Below are 19,937 nucleotides of genomic sequence, written 5' to 3'. Positions count from 1 at the left end.
AAGCGCACTGTTTCAGTTTCCATGTGTGGGAGCAACTGACTTACCCTGTCAGCTCGTCACACTGTGGCAAAGGCAGGCAAATGCGTAACCACCTATACATGCCAACCAGCCTGAGCTGCTGCCTTCCACAGAGGGGTCCTACTGGGGGTGGGGGGGTAAAAACAAAACCACTGCTGTGTGTGTGTGTGTGTGTGTGTGTGTGTGTGTCCCAGTTTGCACAATCATAGTCTCCCAGCTAGCCATGGCTCCGAGCGGACAGGAAGTGACCCCTTGCTCAGCCCTGCTTCTCTGAAAACAAACTGCAGCCTCCAGCTATCCGGTCTCTCCTCCGTCTGCGCGGCCCTCCCTCCTCCTGCTCTGCTGAGAGAGAGAGAGAGAGAGAGAGAGAGAGAGGGAGAGAGAGAGAGAGAGAGAGAGAGAGAGGGAGAGAGACTACAAGCCTGGTAGTCTCCGGCTGGCAGTGTGCGCACAGAGCATCTCGGCACATGTGCTCTGCATGGATGTGGATGTGTAGCTGCAAGCTCTGCGCCCAGGCAAGATGTCCAGCACCCCTCACGACCCCTTCTACTCGTCCCCCTTTGGACCCTTTTACAGGAGACACACGCCGTACATGGTGCAGCCGGAGTACCGGCTCTACGAGATGAACAAGCGCCTCCAGTCCCGGACCGAGGTGGGTCTCCCCAGTGCGCCCGCAGGGATGCGCTTATGCCGGGCTAGTGTGTGCGGGGGACGGGCACCAGGCAGAGAGCAGCCCCCCAAAGCCAAGAGAAACACCGAGCTCCGTTTTTCTTTTGCTTTTTTTGGGGGGGGTTTCTCTTTGGTGCAGCCTCTCTGTACGCCAACTTACAATATTGAGTTTATCTTATTTTGCATGGGTTAATTGGTAAATGAAGGGTTGTTGATGCTGAAGACGTGGGTTTGTTCCTGGCATCTCTTGGTGCAATTGAAATGACTGTTTCTCATGAACTGGATTTTGTATTATTATTATTATTATTATTATTTTATTTTACATTTTTAAAGCAGCTAGGGAAATTCCGCAGAGCCAGGGTGATGGCTGGGGTTGTTACTGGGGACTGTTTGTGTTGCCTAGGCTCGCTAATCCAGCTTATAATAATGATCATAATAATAGTTACAAAGTTTCATTAAAAAATGACTGCAAAATTGGCTAAATGGTGCATCTTTAGGGAAGCACTTGTACTAAAAATGAACACAGGTGAGAAGTTGCACTCTTTCCAAGTTGTGTACAGCTGTTTATGAGATATCAATACAGAGGCAAGACCATTTGTGATTATAATAAAAAAAGTTTACTTCAATATTGAAAGAATGATGTCCAATCGAGACCAGTCTAGTATTAAAAGTTTTCTGTAGCCTATTCAGAGGTGTTTTCCAGGTATGTTGCTCATGTCATGCTACAGTACGTGAAATTAAACTATAACAACAATAATAATAATGATTGTTCTTATTAATTTGATATTGACACGTCCAAAGTTAAACATGCTTTAAAGCTGCCAGTATTTGAAATGGATACTTAGCGTCTGAAATGTGAACTGATACTAAGTGCACACAAAGAAACGAGATGGCGTGATTGTATCAGATTGGAAGTCAAATGAACTTTTTCCCTGTAAGTTGAGCTGCAGTGCTGTAGTTACACATCCACTGCTTAATGATATGACCACTGAGTGGTAAAAGCTACTATCAATTAGTGGACTCGACTTCATGTCTGTATGCTCTGAATTATAATGGCCTTGTAAATCGATCAGCAATGCAAAATAATCCGCACGACGCTGGGCCGCGATAGCAGACGCGTAAAGCACCAGCGGCGGACATGGCGTTGATGGACAGCACATCTACACCCTGCAGTGCGCGCCGTTGAAGTGTTGGGGGACTAATCCGAAGTGCACTGTTCTGGCAAACGCTTTTAACTTGAAAACACAACTTAAAGAGTATGTTTTGCACGGGAAACGAATGCTTTTCTTTTCATTTTAAAGACAGTGACCCGTCTTGTAACACAAATGACCCCAGTATTTATGCTTTTCACCTATTCAGCCTCAGTCACTGTCACACGCAATGCCTATTGGATCTTCTTTGCTTTTGAAAAACATGTAGACTTAAACTGGCCAAATTATTTCTTTCTTTTGACTCTTTTAGTTAAATAAATAAACATTGCACATTGTATTTGGAGACAAAAGCATGTTTTCCTGACTGCTCTTATATTTATTTATTCTGTAAGAGTGATGGAGGCTGAGTTTGTTGCAAATGATATATTTGCTAACTGGGCAGCATTCTTAGTATTTTATGACATGGCTGTTGGTAAATAATAATCATAATGGAAAAAGTGTGATTTACATGAAAGTTTTGTCTAAAATTCCCATAAATTCCAAATATTAAATCACTAGCATGTGATGGCTGTCATTTCTGATTTGGGTCAAACTGCCTAAAAAAACAGTTTCAGACACCGACCCTCTCGTTTGCTAAAGGGCTTAAATTTCAGTTATGACATTTGACTCCATTCCATTCTCCTGTCATGTTTGCCTTTCATTGAAACTCCCACACCTTCGCTCCTGTCAGGCAATCTGCTCCATCCGTCCCCGACTGACCACAGTGTGACGAGAAGCGTCTTCTAAACGAGGACGCTTTCCCTCCAAAAAACACATTGTCTGTATTTGCCCTCCCCAGCAGCTCCTTATGTGTGCCACAATGCATATTCAGTCAAGTTCTTGTGCTTTATTGGAAGCAGCAAAGGTAGTAAGCAGTTTTTCATTTATTACAGAGGGAAAAAGTGTTGTTTTTGTCACAATACGTACAGAGACACCAAGTCCCTGCAGTAACGACCTGAAATATCTTGCATAACAGAAACAAACCACCGACTGCAGTGCGAGGCGAGGAGTCCAGTCTCTGTGCACGGGGACAGACTGCGGCGCGAGGCTCGTTACTCGACGGCCGCCTTCAGATCTCTGTGGTGCACTGTTGTGTGTGTGATTGTGGATCGGCTCGCCTCGTGGATCCAGCGGAGGATGGTTTGTCACTTGGCGAGGGGACCTAAGCTTTAATCCGCGCTACTCAAATAAGCAAATGCTTTAGCCTCCCATTGTTTCATTGTGCGGCGCCCAGCTACAGAAAGTGAGCGCGTCAGGGAAGGGAAAAGGTCCTCCAGATACAGTGATTAATCTGTTAAAGGTGGATTTGTCATTCGTAAATCTCGGCAGTGCTTGTTTTCATTGAATGCGTCGCAGACGAGTTTCTGTTGGGTTTGATTTTCTGTGTCCTGTGTTTCCTCAATGCAGTGCCAGTAGGCCTTCGCTCAGTATTGCCGATGTACAGTTGCTGGCTCTTGTATTTGTTTCTGATGCCTATATTATTATTGTTATAGTTGTTTTCAACCACGTTTGCTTTAAAAGTAAGCATTGGTGATATGACCCAGTCGAGTGCCCGGTCACTGAGACCTGAAAACACATGGCAGGGAAAGCATGATTCATGAGAAATGGATGAACAGTCCTTAAGAAACTGTAAGTGTAGTTCTTAAAATATGCCCCCCCCCCACCACCAACTGAAAAAGCCACAAGGGAGTCGTGCATCCCTCACTGAGGTAATTAAACTTGGGGAAACGTATTACCAAATGTTAATTGCTTGATGTCAAAAGTAAGCCTAGCGCCAAACCCTAGTGTGGTTTGTGAGGCTAGGAAAATCCGAAATGGTGTGTGTGTGCAAAGCTGTTACTGTAAATATTAACTTAATTTCCCCTCGAAGTAATTAAGATAAACATATACATCATGCTGATTAATACCCGCGCAAGGTATTTATTAAACCTGAGGGGTTTTCAAACTTTTCATTTCAGTCTAAAGATGGTAATGGGTACAAATGTGTGGCTGCACCTAAACAGCATGTTTTTCCACATTTAATTTTAAACAAATGTGGAGTAGCTTCATATATATATAATAGTTATAATGGTGCGTGTTATGTACCAGCATTTGTAGTGTTTTTGATGTTCTAGCCATTTTATGTGCTGCTGTCAGATGGACGTGTGGCACCTTGTTTTAAAGATGGAAACAGTCGCAGGCGTGTTAAATAAATGCGTTGCTGAAGTGTAATGAACTGCTGCTGCTTTAAGAGAAGTACGGCCGTGTGGGCACAGATGAAATGGCACAACATCATGCATAATTCAACAGCAGCGGTGTAACCCCCAGAAGACGTCTGCTTGTACTGTACATCACATTAGCACAGGGATCTTCATAATAAATGAATAAATAAATCGGGAAAAGTGGAATATTTTCTCTTCATTTCATTTTTTTTCTCTCTTCAGTTTATTAAAAATGTGTGCTTGCTTTGAGGATGGATACTTAAGCATTTTGTGGCTTGAAGAACATATTTGCCTCTTTGTAGACTCATAGGCAGACAAAGTATTTTGTTTTTGGATTTCTGTCATTTCCCCCTTCTTACTATACAGGGGAAAGCAATACACACAATATTTGACAAATATTCAATCCAAAAAATACCTCTCTTACTGTATGAGTGTATGAGTGTTGATTTTACAGCTAACATGAGATAAAATAAGCCTGTTCTTGATTTTATCTGAGGCAAAACATACTCCTGAAATGAAACTGACTGGATCTGATCACTGCAAACAAAACAGTCAACTTCTGATCACAGACCGTGGAGAATCAATGTTGGGGATCATTAGCTCAGAAGAGGGGAGGAAAAAAGTCAGTCCTGGAAGTGAGCCCTCTTCTGTTTAACATGAACAGAAGAGATAAATACGGCGTCCCCCTTAGTCTGTGATGAACGTGATCTCTTAATAAGTAAATAAGGACTCCCCCTGCTGGGCTAAATGGATCCTCTCCAACACTCAAGCACTTCTGTGGCACACAGGAGACATTAAAGGGCATTAATAACCCGGAGGGCAGGACTCATTTGGGCCCATAATCTGCGGAGTTGGTGGTGCTGCAATTCCAAATGTGTCCTGTGTAGCAGCCTTTGAAGATTAGCGTTTTGTGCCTATATAGAGAGAGACAACTGGGTCTGATTCATCTTGAGGAAACACTTCTCTACAGTCTATTTCTGCTCTCCTGCTTGTGGGGTCGGGGGGCACAGAGGCAATGGCTTAATCCTTTTACTTTCTTTTGTGGATGTGAATCTGTTAATTCATTAGTTGTGTTTGAGACGTAGGGCTCGTGTCTGGTTCTTCTGGGTCTGATCCAACGCACCAGTTTGGAATCGGAGGAAAGTTCATGTTTCCAGGATTAAAATTGCAGACCAGCGTCATTTAAATGATGCAGTTACAGTTTGTTTACGTGATGTATGTTATGAGCTGGACATCAATAATCAATACTTCAATAATTACTGTGCCGGGATATCAATAAGACGGTAATCTGAGCTAGAGTAGAAAGGATCAGCTGCTTTTAATCAAAAGAATAAATAAAATGGCTTTGGCTTTTCGTAGGCTAAAGTACATTGTATTGATCTGTTTAAATAAGCTAAAATAAGTTAGCTTGTCTTTTGCATAAACAGTGTGTTCACATTCAGAATCAATCCGAGACGTCACCAGGGCATGTCACATGATCACAGTTACGAGAGAAGCTCAGACTCCAGCTAAAACGTTTTAAATGCATTTTACTCAAACTCAACAGCAATAATTCATACTTTAAAATCCTTATAATCCAGTTATTCAAAATACTACCAAGTATATGCGTCTATGTATTATATATATAATTGTATCAGTGTAGAAATACATATTCAGTCTACAGAAGCAGAGTAAAGGCTTGTAAATAATAATACATTTCAAGGGCCAGATAGCCCCCTGCTTTTCAGTCGCTCCTGTGCTCTGAAGTGCTTAAACTAATTTCTTTCTCCAGCCTTCTGCTCTTCCACAGTTGATTAATTACATGAAGGTAGAGTGCCTGTGGGACTGTGGCCCCGGAGGTGACGATTCGTACGCCGCTGCCTTACTGGAGTAGTTTACTGCTTCTCTTAAGGTCAGACAATACGGAAAAGATAAAAACAAAGCCAGTGTACTGTAGTGGTTCGTTCCAGCAAGTCGTTTTCACACCTGTATCTTCTGGGGGGAGGAAGGAGACACAAACAAGGATTTGCCCTAATTGTCAGAGCACGGATAATAGTATAGTTACAAGAGAAGATAGGTGAAGATGTCCCAGATAGCTTATTGACCTGCACTATGTCTGTGTGTATATGTGTGTATGTATTCAATTTAAAGATTTCCTTTATCTAGAGAGTCTTGTGGAAGCACCAGTCTTTAATGGAATGAATCCACCGGTCAATTGATGCAGCTCAATGTGAGGTTCCTGACGCGGAGAGATCTGTGCTGCGCTGTGGCTGTAGCCTGTACTCTTAACTAGCTACTGTAGATCCCAGCGACTCCCTGCGTACGAACAGAGAGTCAGAGTTAGCATGCACAGGAGGAGTCCTGGCGACCTCAACTAGTGTAAGCACATTAGCATATCGCTAGTTGGTATTCAGCGCAGAGACCAGGGGTAAATGATAAAGCTGTGGCACGACTATAAAAGCTAAAGCAAACGTAACACCTTTTAATGGAATTCCAGATTAATATCGGACTGACCCAAAGCGTTGGTATTTAATGCATTTATGTAAATCGTCGAGAAGCACTCCTGACAGAGGTAGCGCGCGCCTTAACCTCCTCTAAGTAGAGCAGTGTGGCGCTGATCTGCAGAGAGATTTGTTTAGGAAGATAAATCCGGAATGATCGGCGCAGTCTGTCATAGTTACTTCACGCTTGATCCGTTTAAGTGCGCGCGCCTGCCTTTCGTGAACTAATTGTATTTGAAAAAAGAAAAAATTGGCGTCGCCCGTAATAACGCGCCACACTCCCCTCGCCGTCTCCGACACCGGGGGGTAGTTTCTGATTAATGTGTTTTCTCCATTCCCGTTGCGTGCCTGACGAAACTGGCAGGCCTCTCTGAAGCTCCGACGGGCTCTTCGCGGCTGTCCTCGTCAACGGCACTTGCACACCGTGGCCTAGAGGTTCTGGCCGGGCGTTCGGTGGTGGCCGGGCACTTGTTATAGTCAGGGGCACGTAGTGTAGGTATGAACCAAAATCAACAACAACATAAAAGCAAAGGAATTGAGAGAAGTGACGTATGAAGTCTGAGTGAGCGGTTTGGAGATTGTGATTTTACGCAAGGCTCCAATGTAATTAAAAACTCCAGAAGACTCGGCAAGAACAACAACAACAAAAACAACCTTTGATTAACTTGACCAGGTTACTCCTTACACAGGGCTTCGATCCACAAGGTGTTGAGCTTCGTCAGATCTGTGCGATACCTAACACCGATATAGTTCAAATTATCTATTAGTCTGGAAAGGTAGCTGCTATTGTTATTTGTATTATCTCTGCATCCATCCATTTCCAATTACTGCCTCATCCATATGAACTGTGAGATGGGCCTACTTGTCGGCCTTGAGGTGTGTTATGATGCACCATTCACTCGGCGTTGTGTACTTGTTGCGCTGCAGTTTTTGTTTGGTACTAGGAAGGGCAGAGGAGTTTGTGTGTGTGTTGTGAGGGGGAGAGCACTGGGAATGACGCACTTGACCCGTACATCTATAAATATTGTACCAGCTTGTCCACGGAAAGAGGATGTCGCAAGGCTGCCTATGTTTCACGAGATAGACTTTCAAAAATAATGAAATAACGATGATGAAGATAATAAAAAAAAAAACATCGCAAACAATAAGGTGGCAAACTGGCCAGCAGGAAATGGTGACAATGCTCCCACCTTTTTCCTGTGACTTTCCCAAAGTTCCTTCCAGGCCAACAGTGCAGCGCTGATAACAAAAGAGCAGAGAGAGGCTTTGCTTCACGTCCCTCGAATTGTTCCAGCTTCCGAACCCAGCGTTTCCAATCCGGCTCGGGTTTAGAGCTGGGAGGTGTGAGACTTAAATAAAGCCAGAGGAGAGTAAATAAATAAACACACAGACCAACAAGCAGTACATGGAATATGACAGTTTCTTACTCTAGTGGTATTGACGGTAATATGAGTAATATGCGTACTTTCAGCGGAGGTGCTGCCTAACGTGCTCTTCTGTTACCTACAATGCATTTGATGAAATGCAGGAAAAATGAAAATAATAACAATAACAGAACAAACGCAATGGCCAGTTTCCTGTGGGTACATCTTTTATTATCTTTTGTACTGAAATAACAGTCCTGGATAGTCATGCTCACCCTCATCGCCGCCACAAAGGCCTCCGTCCCGTTACATCTTCTGTTTTCCTTGGTCATGTCTCGGCTCTCGGGATCCATTCCCATGACTGCCTCAGTCCATCTCTGCTCTGTTCTCCTCGCAGTGTGTCCTGGCCCATTGCCATTTGTTTGTTCTTGGATCCGTTTAGATGTTTTATTCCATCTCTTTGTTGTTCCAAGAAACCACCCCCATGACAATCGCACAGCGTAGTCAAAGCAGGAAAAAGCCCCCCACAAATATTTCATGTGTATCTAATACTTTTTATCTCCAGTTGTTTTCTACATTTATATATTTCAGTCCAGGCTTTTAGTTTACCCTGGTACTGAATAACTATTCTTTCCACAATACTTTTCATTAAACTACAAGCACTTGAAGCTTGATCTAAACCTACGATTTTGTGTCTTTGTGGTTACAGCTACACAGTTTAAAATGATGCAACTTTTTGGTCGGGTCGCCAAGCCGTAGTGTCTATTCACCCTTCGGTTCGTCGTATTACAGCAATAACGGTCTGGTATCGGCCTACAATGAATACATGTTGCGCCCTATGCTCTGCGACAGTGAAGGAATGAGATCCTTTAGATTAAACTGTTTTATTTCAAAAGAATGTATGAATCGGTTTTATTTCGAGGGAAGTTCTTTAATGACCAATGTCGCCCAAATAGGGGAGCAGATGTACTGTCGGCCACCTATTTCTTTAGGGAAAAAAAACGGTAAGCACAACCGTGAAATAACCTCATTCGTTTTGACTGCCAGCTTGTAGCTTTGTACGGCGGTAAACTGTGGCACTAGAATTGATATTATAGGAATTTTCTGGAACGATTGTCTGCTTTTAGAAGTGTGTGGCGAGTGGAATAAACCCGCTTGAGTGAAGTTCTCCCCTTCAGTGTTTAAGCTTAAGGGTGCTGAACAAAGCCGAGGCATTGAAGTCAACGCGCTACTTAAGGGGTAAAGCCAGAATATTTTATTACTCGAGTTATTCGGAACTCCACGGGTTTTATGCACCGCATCAGCGCAGCCAATATATAGTGTGGGATATGTGGGTTTTTTTCCCCATGAAGACAGAAAACTGCCAAAAAGACGAATCCCCTGTAAAAGGGTGGCGGTCGTTATTAGAATCACAGTAAACCTAGTGAAGGGTCACGTGACATCATGTGCCCTTTACTTTAAATTGAGAACGGTTAGTCACAAGAGGAAAGGAACGAACGTCGTCTTTTAATTGAATATTTAATTACTCTGTCTAAATGTCACCCCGTGCACAGGAAAATATTCTTCCTTCTTCGCAGCGTTGCCGTTGTTGACTGCTATACAGCTACGGACATTGTATTTAAATCTTGGCTTAAAATAAAACGGACGAAAACACATACACACATGAGAAAAAGCCGGCAGACTCAGAGGGCCTGATTTTCTACAGGGTTTACTAATGAGCAGGGCTATATAATATACTTAAAATCACTGAAACAAGTTGCAAAAAAAAACTATAAATGATCTATTTGTCTTATTTTATTTGATCATTATTTCACTACCAAATGTAATGACATGAACCCAGATTGCTGGTGTTACTCGTGAGGAAAGTGTTCACCAACAATCTGAAGCAATTTGGCATTTAGAAGTGGGTCGGGGTTCCCGATTGCCCTGACTCCACTGAGATCAGTACGATCAATCATGTGTTGCTGCCTGAGCCCAAGTCCGAATGAAGCGCTTCCCTCTGTGTTCGTGTTTAGCCGGCCAGTCACTTACATTTTGCCCATTTGCAAGATCTTTTATATTTTAAGGATGTGTCTAACAATACCATGGATGTCAGGGAATAACTCTTTCTTCTCTCTCTCCTCCACTTCCTCTTTTCCACCCTTTCCCTCTTCCTCTCTCTTTTCTTTCTCCTTTTCCTTTCTCTCTCTCCTCTTTTCCTATTTCCTTTTCTCTCTCCCTCTTCCTCTCTCAGGGTTTTTCACTTTCTTGTTCCCTTCCTCTCGCTCTCTCCGTTATCCTTTCTTTTTTTTCTCCTCCCTCCCTCTCTCGCTCTTCCTGCTTTTTGGGGTATCTCCTGTTTGGTTCTGCCGATACCAGATTTAGCTCCACGCACAGGATGTAAACTATGCTGTTCTCTCAAGCCGAGCTTTTAATTGTCTCGCATGCACTGGAGAGAAATATTGATTTTGTTCTCGCAGAATTATTCTGCATAACAAACAGCTGCATATCAGAGAAAAGACCCATCTATCTCATGAACACTTTCTCTCTCCCTCCCTCTCTCTTTATAAGTGTCAAATTACTCCAAGAGAGATGGACTGAACTTACTGTACCACATATCTGGAACAAAACAATCAGCTCGGACAATTTTGTGCTGTGACAGTTCGATGCTTTCTCGTAGCGGGTGAGACGACTCTGCATACAGTAGGGTACGTGGCCAGGCATGACCCAAGGCAGAATAGACCCTGCATGTCATTCTGGGTTGGTTATTAATTTACCTAATTGGGTGGCCTTTTTTACAAGGTGTTTTTTCTTCTGGAAAAGTAATTGTTTTAACCATTTTTATGTGATATTCAATGGGCTCTGAAACAGATTGTTTAAAAACCTCCGCGTTGAGCAGATTGTCTGATTGGGGGAACCAGGCAGAAGGAGCGGGGCTTCCTGATCTATGGACCGTTGAATCTGCTTCATCGGACTGAGCAGGCAGGGAAAGATGTAACATGAAGGGGGTGAGATGAGCGGGGGCAGGTCATTCCTGGACTCGTTTTGAACCAGAACTTCACGGTGTTCTCCAGTCCTCCCTCCCCAGAAGAGTTTAAGAACTGCAGACTAATATAGGTTTATGGTTTATTTAATATAACCTAGTGGCTAAGAATTGCGAGGTTTTTTAGAACATACAGAACTTATAAAAAGGGAGCAATGCCTAACTCTTGGATGGAATGACACTTGACGTTTTGTCCTGCCTATTGGGATGGTGAATGGTCTTGTGTTGCGTTATCCGTCCTCCTTTGAAGTTGGATTCACAAAGTCAAGCAAAGGTCCAGAGCTTTCAGGGAACACCCTTGGAAGTGGCTTGGCACTGCGGATAAAAGGACTCCTCTGATGGGAGAGTTGTGCAAAGACTACGTTGTTACAAGTCTTTGAGATGCTGCACGAGTCCCGCCCCCACGGGAGAGACGCATCCTACAAAGGGTCTGGTGGGAAATTGCATCTAATAAAGGTTTACAGTTTGCATCCTAAATGAGGAACACTAGCAATAGTTCAGTTTTGCTTCCATGCACGTGGTCCTGCACAAGCTTGCAACGCTGCCTTGTGTAAAGAGAGAAAAGGTACACCTTGGGAAGGAGGATAGCACCGAGGTTTGCACAGCCAGTGTGGTGGAAAAGGAAGGCAAATGCTTGTCTGCTACTGGACATGAATTCAGTTCAAGCCTGGACACAACAGCCGTCACTTCGATTGGTCAGCCTCACGTTTTCTATACAGCGGTTGTTGCAATAGCAGGAGTGCTGTAAAGGACTAACCACTGTGGTCCTGCACAGCGCGATGCTAATACTACACATCTTGCCCTGTATCTGTGCGGTTATGACACTGATTCTGCCCCCCGAGACAGTTAAAATCCACTTCAGTAAGAGGGCTTACAACATCGCTTAACCCCCCCAAGTCTAGAGCAAGAGCACTTTACAGCAATTGTTGCACTGAAATGTTCACGCAGACAGATCCATCACTCAATTCTGCATGTTTGTTTCCGATGGCAAAGTTATTTTTCCTTTTCTCTCTCAATGTTGTTGTTGTTGTTATCGTCCGTACACAGGCTAGTGAAACTGTTTTGTTCTCTATAGCCAGAGAGGAGGGAAGGGGAAGATTGTGTGACTTCATTATGATGGGACATCTTTCTGGAATGATCTCAGACACTTTTAATTAGCGCACACGGACATCAGGAATAGCTCTCCAACCGAGACAGCATTTCAGGTTAACCCTACATGTGCTGTGGCTAAAAATAGTTAGTGTTCGTGTTTACTGTTTGTTTTCCTACGCTCTCTATTTGTTCACCCCGTGTCTGTTTGGGATCTTCCACTTTCATTTAGTCTTCATTAGCTGGTGCCTTTGAATCGCCGCCAAGAGATATTTTGCCAGTATGGACTCACGCTTATCATTCGTTTGCCCTGAGGTGCCCCTCTGCATCGCAGCTCACGTCCTCTAAGCATGCCCAGAAGAGTGCCAGGGTGGCCGCCACTGCCGCTGGCACCGAAATTACGAACGCAGAATCACAAACTCCCGTTCTATCACAAAACAAGTCCAAACCTTTATTTTATTTGCTTTTTCCCACCGTTCTTTTTGCACCCTTGATTTGCCATGAGCCCGTCAGCAATTCATGCGCTGAGCAGCGAGCATATGGGACAAGCCTGGTCTAGTAGAAGCCAATGCAGCTTTTTGCAACATGGAGACGGAGAGAAATTCCCCTCCGTGTCAACCATCGGCTCAGGGTGGGGAGTTGGACCAGGATGGTGCGTTTCTCGTGTTGTGTAGAGCTCTTAAGTTCAGGAGGAAGTGACCTCATGTTGGTGCACACCCGGAGGGCATGTACAGTAGTGGCTGAGAAACAGGCTCTGTGGGGGTCAAAGGTCATCTGAGTCAGAGGCACATCCCCAACGCTTTAGCAGCAAACAATCTCTGTTTCTTTCCTCTTTCTTTTTTTCCTTAAACTGCGAACAAAGATCCCTTTCAGGTTGTTTTTAATCCACAGAAACCCCTCAGGAGCTTTCAGAGGAACCTTTAGGTCTGGATTTCCTTTACTGAATAGGTTTGATATTTTGTTACGTTTTAATGTAGGCTTCTAAACATTTGCTCCTAAATTAATTTCAAATAAATAATTTTCAGAATTTGCACTAGAATTGTGTGTGTGTGTGTATATATTTATATATCTATGTGTAATAATCAAGTGTTTTCGTTTTTTGTGTTTTTTATAAATGGATCTTTGTTCCATATTTAGTAAAGAGAAAGTGCTGTTGTCAGGATATTTATTTGGCATTCTTCCGCCATGGTGAAATAAGTTTAAATAAAAAACAACTATTTGAATGGAACACAGACGCACACACACACACACAATAAAAAAAAAAATATATATATATATATATGTATATATATATATATTACATAAAATAGTGCATAAATAAAGCACTTTGTGTTGTCTTAATATATTTGCATAAAAATATGTACAACTGACAACCTTCAAAATACCAAACACAAATATGTTAGTCGTCTCACAAATAATCACAATTGACTAAAATGACATTTGCAGCGAATGTAATTCCTGTAACCAAGTGAAAGCGCAAATACAATATGAAAACATAAACTGTTTCATAATACAGAGAAGAGAAACCCGCGCAGTCATGCAGCAACACTGAACTCCCTGGATCAACAGGTCAGCTTCATTTTGAGATGGTTTTACTGTGTTTTTAAATGTCTGAAGATGTGTATATAACAAGACGCAACACAACTGGACGGTTTGTCTCGGACTCAGGGTGGCACCAAGTTTGCACTGCTTTTGTTCTACACTGCTGCCTCGTTGTTGAAGCTGCCTTTGTGAACCCCAGCCCTGGCAAATGTTCTCCAGATGCAGCATCGCCCCGATCGCAGTTAGGAGACTTCACTGCATGTAGCCCGGAGGTACGCATTTCAAATGTGGCCTTAACTTTGTGAACTAGACTCCATTATGCCATTCCCTTGGTTTACACAGTGCTACACATACAGTGGCTGGTATTATCTTTAGCAAAGCAATGAAGAAGAAGAATACTAAATCTAAATGATGAGCATTTTCTCCCTATGTCCATAACTCACACGATGAACACTCAAATAACATTCAGATGGAAAGCTAACATGTCTGAGATTCACCTTCATTTAACTGGAAAGGTGGGTCAGTTTCCATGGAGCAGTGATGGACTTTGTGAAGTCTTATTTTGTATAAATATTCTTCTTCTGGGAATTCATTGAATTGACGATTTTATGGGTTCCAATAAAACCCACATTTGAACAATGGACAGTGCTGTAAGGACGTCAGTAGTGTGCAGGTGGTTACATCTCCAACGGCAGAGGGTGAAAGTGTGCTTAGTCACAACTTGGGGAAAATAACATTTCCAAACGATTAATGTTCATGGTGTGAAACGCTGACCCCCAGATTAAGGATTTATGAAATGAAAGTGCGTGTAAGCTAGCACAGGACCCCTGACAGAGCAGCCTGTTGATTGTCCCGCTCAGACTGTCTATGACATCCCGCCCAGAAGAGCTAGATCTCCACATTGGCCCGCTCACTGGCACCGGCTTGGTCTGAACGGCCTGGCGGCGCACCGGTGAGCTCAGCACTGCAGCGGAACGAACGTGCGGCATCGTTTGCCACTTAGTTTGCCTCGCTACAGGAATGCGCACAACCCAGAGTACAGCTGCTTCCTGGCCGCACGGCTTTTTAACTTCGCAGCAGCGATCACAGGCAGTATATCGAAGTGACAGAATCTGAGGCTGACAGACTTGACATTTAAGTAGACTATCTTATTCTGTCCGCCGTAAAGGACCCCCAGTTTCCCACGTGTTGCCGGGAAGTAGTTACTTGTTATTTACCACCAGGTCTTTCAAATGCCGTCAATTCCCTGTAAATCCTACCGCCTGCCCTCAATGTGATCCTTATGAGAACATGCATCGACACATCCATAAATCCTTTTGACAAGGGTGATATGTAAAAATCAATATCAGTTTATCAGCTGGGCCTCTCAAGTCTTGTCATGTTAGCTCACCTGAGGTTTCCGACATTTCCCAGAGATGAGCAATTTACTCGGTTTGAGTTCACTCTGTCCGCCTGCTCCGTCGCACGTTGACCCCGCTGATAGAATTGTCTGCTTTAGACTATGTGACATCAAGCCTGAAATAGTGTTATATTCTAGATTCCTGATATATATAGGGTTTCCTGGTTTATATAGGGCAGCTATATTGCAGTGATCAGGTGAATTATAATTTGTATTTGCGGAGGTTAACACATTAATAAATAGTAAATAATACATACATTCGACGCTGAGTATTTGAGTGACATCAAATACGATTATAAATAATTGATTTATGCATTCTACAAGGCAGTTGAAGAAATACTAATGATGTATACTATTGTATATTTCATTTGCCGATATTTTCGAACCCAAATCGCTTTTATGTACATTGAGCCACGGCCAAAAAACGTGAGAGCACTAAAACAACAGAGATAGATGTAAGTAAAGACAAGAGCACATAAACAAAATCCAGACTGCAGTGTTGTAGCCCTGAAGCCCACGTGTGCCGCCTGACAACGCGTCATTCAATCCCTGTGTCACAGCGACTCGGAGCGAGCTGCGCCGGAAACGTGGTTTCACAGCACAGCACTTGAACTCGGGTCAATTGTGTACCATTGTGGCGTATACAGAAACGAGTGCTAAGTTTCTTGTGGGCGTTGTGTGTGTATTAACAGCATCTGAATTGCAACGAGTATAATAAACCTGCATTTTTTGTGAAAACATTATTCCAAAGGGTGGTACATGTTCTGTTTATTGGTGTTAGTGTTGGCAAGGCACAATACTCACTTGTTGTTTTGAGATATCCTGCAGATGAAGGACAAATGTTGAATGTCGGTGTTGTGGGTTTGTTTGCCGTTCGGTTCAGAAATAGCGCGCAGGTTTATTGCACGTTGGGTTTGAGGGGGACCTACTGAGGCTGTCCTAAGCAGCTGTGCTTTATCAGTTTTTAAAAGCCTTTATTTCAGTACAGCTCTGTTGTCTACACAGCGGACTAGTGCTGTTTGAGAAGGTCAGGGAAACGGTTACAGAGCCTGTATCGTTCACACTAGAGCCCCAGGGCCAGACCAATCCATGTGCTGGAGAACACTGCTCTCATCCATGTTTGCCTGTGTAATACAGGCTGCGCATTACAGCACTGAAGCATGATCAATAAACACAGCCTTCCACATGAATCTGATCACAAGGTGGATACACGCTAACTAGCTTCTCTGCTATACATGGGAGTAGTCCTGCAGGGAAGATGATCTGATATGAATTAAATAATAAATAATAATTGTAAAAAGCACTCATGGTTTTGAACACAGAATAAAGGAAAAAGCAGTTCAATATCTGCCGTAATTAATGGATACTGAGCCCAGAGAGCTGGCTGTCAATATTCTTCTTCCTCTTCCTCCTCCTCCTATTCTTCTTCCTATTTCTCTAAGTGTCCCTCAACATTTAATCTCATACAACCAAGTCACACACTCTGACGTGATTCCCTTTTCTTCATGGGAAAGATATCAAGGCCCCACTAGCAGAGCGAGGCTGAGATGTTCGGGCAGTCCCAGACTTTCACAGGAGACTCGCCTGCAGTGATGCTATAAATCTTCAGTTTCCCACAGGACGTCGGGCACGTATGTTCTCTCTCCCGACTCGCCTTTCCGCATTTAAACTGAGAAACAGATGTTGCTAACCTAAACCGTTCTCCTGCGAAAGGAGGAATACGTAGAAACTGAAGGTCCAGCATATCAGGGACACGGTGAGAAACTCATGCATATGGCCTCTCATTCCTGAAAGTATTAGGGATGGGCCCCAAAGGAGATGGGTCAAGATTAGGAAGAATCATCTGCGTTTCCCATCACTTCATCTCTCATCTGTCAGCGTGGAGCTGGTCTGTTATTAGAGAGACGGATCGCTGCGGACGTTGTGTGAAGGATCTCGCGAGCGAGGAGCTGAATCTGTGGTGTGCATCGCCCGTCCGTCTCTGGGAGAGCTCCCGACAAACTGGTAACACAGACCGCGGACATCCAGAGCAAGACCCAAGCGGCTTGTCGAAGCGCAGCCTTGGTTGTCAAAAGATCAGACATGGCCCTCTAGCTGATTGCTACAGCCTGGATTCTGTAGCCGAATCGCTTCATTCACATTGTTTGAAACGTTTTCTTTTCCTGGCCAGCCCTGGTCCTGGAGAGCCTCCTGCTTTGTGTTTGATCCAAATCGTTAAACTGCTTAACTGAGGCGGTGGTGGGGCTTTGTTAGGCACAGTTTCCGTGTGTTCAGGGAACCCAGGGATGGATGATCCACAGAGACCTGTGAAGCCTGCAGGGTTGTGGCTCTCCAGGAACAGGATCAGCCCGTTTTATACAAACCCCTTTCAAAGGCGTTTACTCAGTTGGCCGAATGAGGTTTCATTTATTTTGTTTATTTTCGCAACCAACTTCTTATTTTGCCAAATCACACTGAAAATGACTGACTCCTGAAAACTACTTGTATTTATTTGTTTACATACTTATTTATTTGTTCATTTAGCATTTCTCTCATTGCAACGAAAAACCAGGGTAGCACTAACACACACGCACGCACACACACACATACTGCACTCAGACAACTGCGGGGCAATTTAGAGAAGCCAATCCACCTCAGCAGCCTGTCTTTGGGATGTGGGAGCACCCAGAGAAACCCACACAACCACTGGGAGAGCAAACGGACTTCACCCAGGCAGCCACACAAGCCACACAATCACATAAGCATAAGGGTTACAGACTGAAACATATGTAAACCCCAAATAATGGGCCATACTAATAAGAAGAAACCTCAAAAAATAAAAACAAAATATCTTAGGCCTGACGAAGTACATGGCGATCTTGAACTTCTGTTGTGAACATGTGAAATCAGTGCTTACGATTGGCTCAGCAGGTGATCATTTTCTTCAGAGTTGTAGGAACAGACTCAATCTGTGTCAATAGGAACTGCTTTTCTTGAGTGACACATTTTGAGAATGTTTTGTTGTACGGCTTTATTGGCATGACAGGGTTAGACAAGTACTGCAAAAGCAAAACAACTAAAAGTAACATAGAATAAGTACAAATAAGTCTATTATTATTATTATTAACACCCTCTGAGATCACCCTTTTGGCTATTTCTTCTCCAGAAAAGCTGGCATATATAAAGTGCCTGTTTAGTTTAAACAAAATAATATATTCCTTCAAAAATGGGCCCTACCTCTGTACCGGGCTGTAAAATGAGATGATTGGTCTAGACTGAGACATTTACATGATTAGTGCATAAGAAATGGCAGCATAACGCATACAATAACAAATACATATGATGCAATAAAGTAACTACATGCAGTAGTCCAAACACATGTGACAGTATACCGAATAATACACGGGTGCGCTCAGGGGCAGAATGTGCGCAGATCTGACTGAGCTGCTTGTGAATACACCCATAGATCCGCTGGTTATAATTATTTACAGTTAAAATCAGTTTGTTCGTCTTATTTCATAGTGACCAATTTGCTATTTATACTACTTTATAAGCACTACTTTATTTTTACTTCCCTTTCACAGTCCAAATCTTTTGTTCTGTGTGGAAGGCAAATTGATCTTTTCCATGCATTATTCACTCCCCGCTACTGGTAGGAGAATTATCGCATCCTGTAACAAAGCTGATAACGTCCTGCGATATTTAAACACTCGACCCCAAGCATGTCAGATTAGCCGTTTGTAGTGTCTCAGGTTGGAGATTATAGATGCAAAGAGTAACCTTTTTTTTGGTCTTTGGCAAAACATACGGTACAAAGCAGTTGTCTTTGCTGGAGAAACTGTGCAACTTTGCTTGCATTTTAGCTTAAGTTTTGGAACGGATACAGTGACGAGTTGGAAGGAATTTCCTTTTAACGGCTGCTGGTTCCAATTTGCTCACTGGAAGTAAGAAATATATAAGTGCATAGTCATTGCATCTGTGCCAGCTAGTTGTGTTTTGAAGCAAGAGCGATAGAAATGACCAGGCGAGTGTCCATTGAAGCTCTTAGTGATGTGATGGATCAGAATTAATTACACAATTAGCACCTTTTCAACTACCGTAACCTTACTGAAATGATACGATATAGCAGAGCTGAACAGCCACAGAGGGGCTGAAGAAGCTGCAGAATGGATTCCAAGAGATGACGAATTTATGAAAGAAGATCCACATAGAAGATAGGAAGACTACATCACATCAGCAGTGTTTGTTCCTCATTAGTGGCTCTGAAATGGACTAATTAACAGCAAGTGGGTAATTGGTATCTTTCCAGGCATTGACATTTAAATCCATTGGCTGTGTCGCATTGCAAACCGTGAGAATTGCGCACGCTTCTGAGTCCAGGTTGGCTCGGGGCCGTGTCTCCCCTGGCCAAGCTGGAGCTGGTGTTTTTTCCCGTGAGTTGAGTCTTGTGAGTGGGGTTGGGTGGAGTGGACACCAGTGGAAATCAAAGGCATGTGGAAGCAGGTCCTGCAAGAAACACCTGGCTGACATTCTGAGATGAGTCTGTAATTAGCAGTGTTGCCCAACAGGCGAATGGGGCGAGTGGCCTTCTCTCATGTTATTCATTGTCTAAACTTGAGTCATTAATATGAAATGGACCAGAATACTGTATGTTGTTTCTGGAGGGAGGGGTATATTTTAAAGAGCTGAGATGTGTTTTGTATTGTTTGTACTCAGCGTTGACGGTTTCCGAGCGGATTTCCCTCTCTGTGCCTTGCAGTACAGCGCATATGAACTGAAAGACGCCTAGGAAGCGAGACAGACAGCACAGTGTACCTTGCCAGCGTTTATTAAACATGACATTATGCATGTCTGCCGTGCTAATTGTAAACAGCTGCAAGGCCATGGCCTCTCATAGCAAACAATATGACAAAAACACAGCCTGTCAAAACATGCCTTCGAAAATCAAAATCAGCCGGCAGGACGTCTGCTTCCCTCGTGCATG

General features: G+C 43.4%; 1 protein-coding gene across 3 annotated transcripts in view; it reads left to right on the top strand.

Moving 5' to 3' along the window:
• The first annotated feature begins 212 nt into the window (after window positions 1–212).
• The window catches only part of LOC136764218 (LIM domain-binding protein 2), an 86,760-nt gene continuing 67,035 nt past the window's right edge, over window positions 213–19,937 (top strand). Inside the window, exon 1 of one of the 3 annotated variants that reach the window (XM_066718072.1) lies at window positions 213–670. In XM_066718072.1, the coding sequence (XP_066574169.1) occupies window positions 539–670 (132 nt within the window). In that variant the 5' untranslated portion in view covers window positions 213–538. The remainder of the gene's footprint in view (window positions 671–19,937) is intronic. The other 2 variants (XM_066718070.1, XM_066718073.1) reach the window with 2 other exon arrangements.

This window comes from Amia ocellicauda, chromosome 12, assembly GCF_036373705.1.
Source record: "Amia ocellicauda isolate fAmiCal2 chromosome 12, fAmiCal2.hap1, whole genome shotgun sequence".
Taxonomy (NCBI): Eukaryota; Metazoa; Chordata; class Actinopteri; order Amiiformes; family Amiidae; genus Amia; species Amia ocellicauda.
Note: the sequence above shows the minus strand (reverse complement) of the source record. Positions and strands in the feature narration are given on the sequence as shown.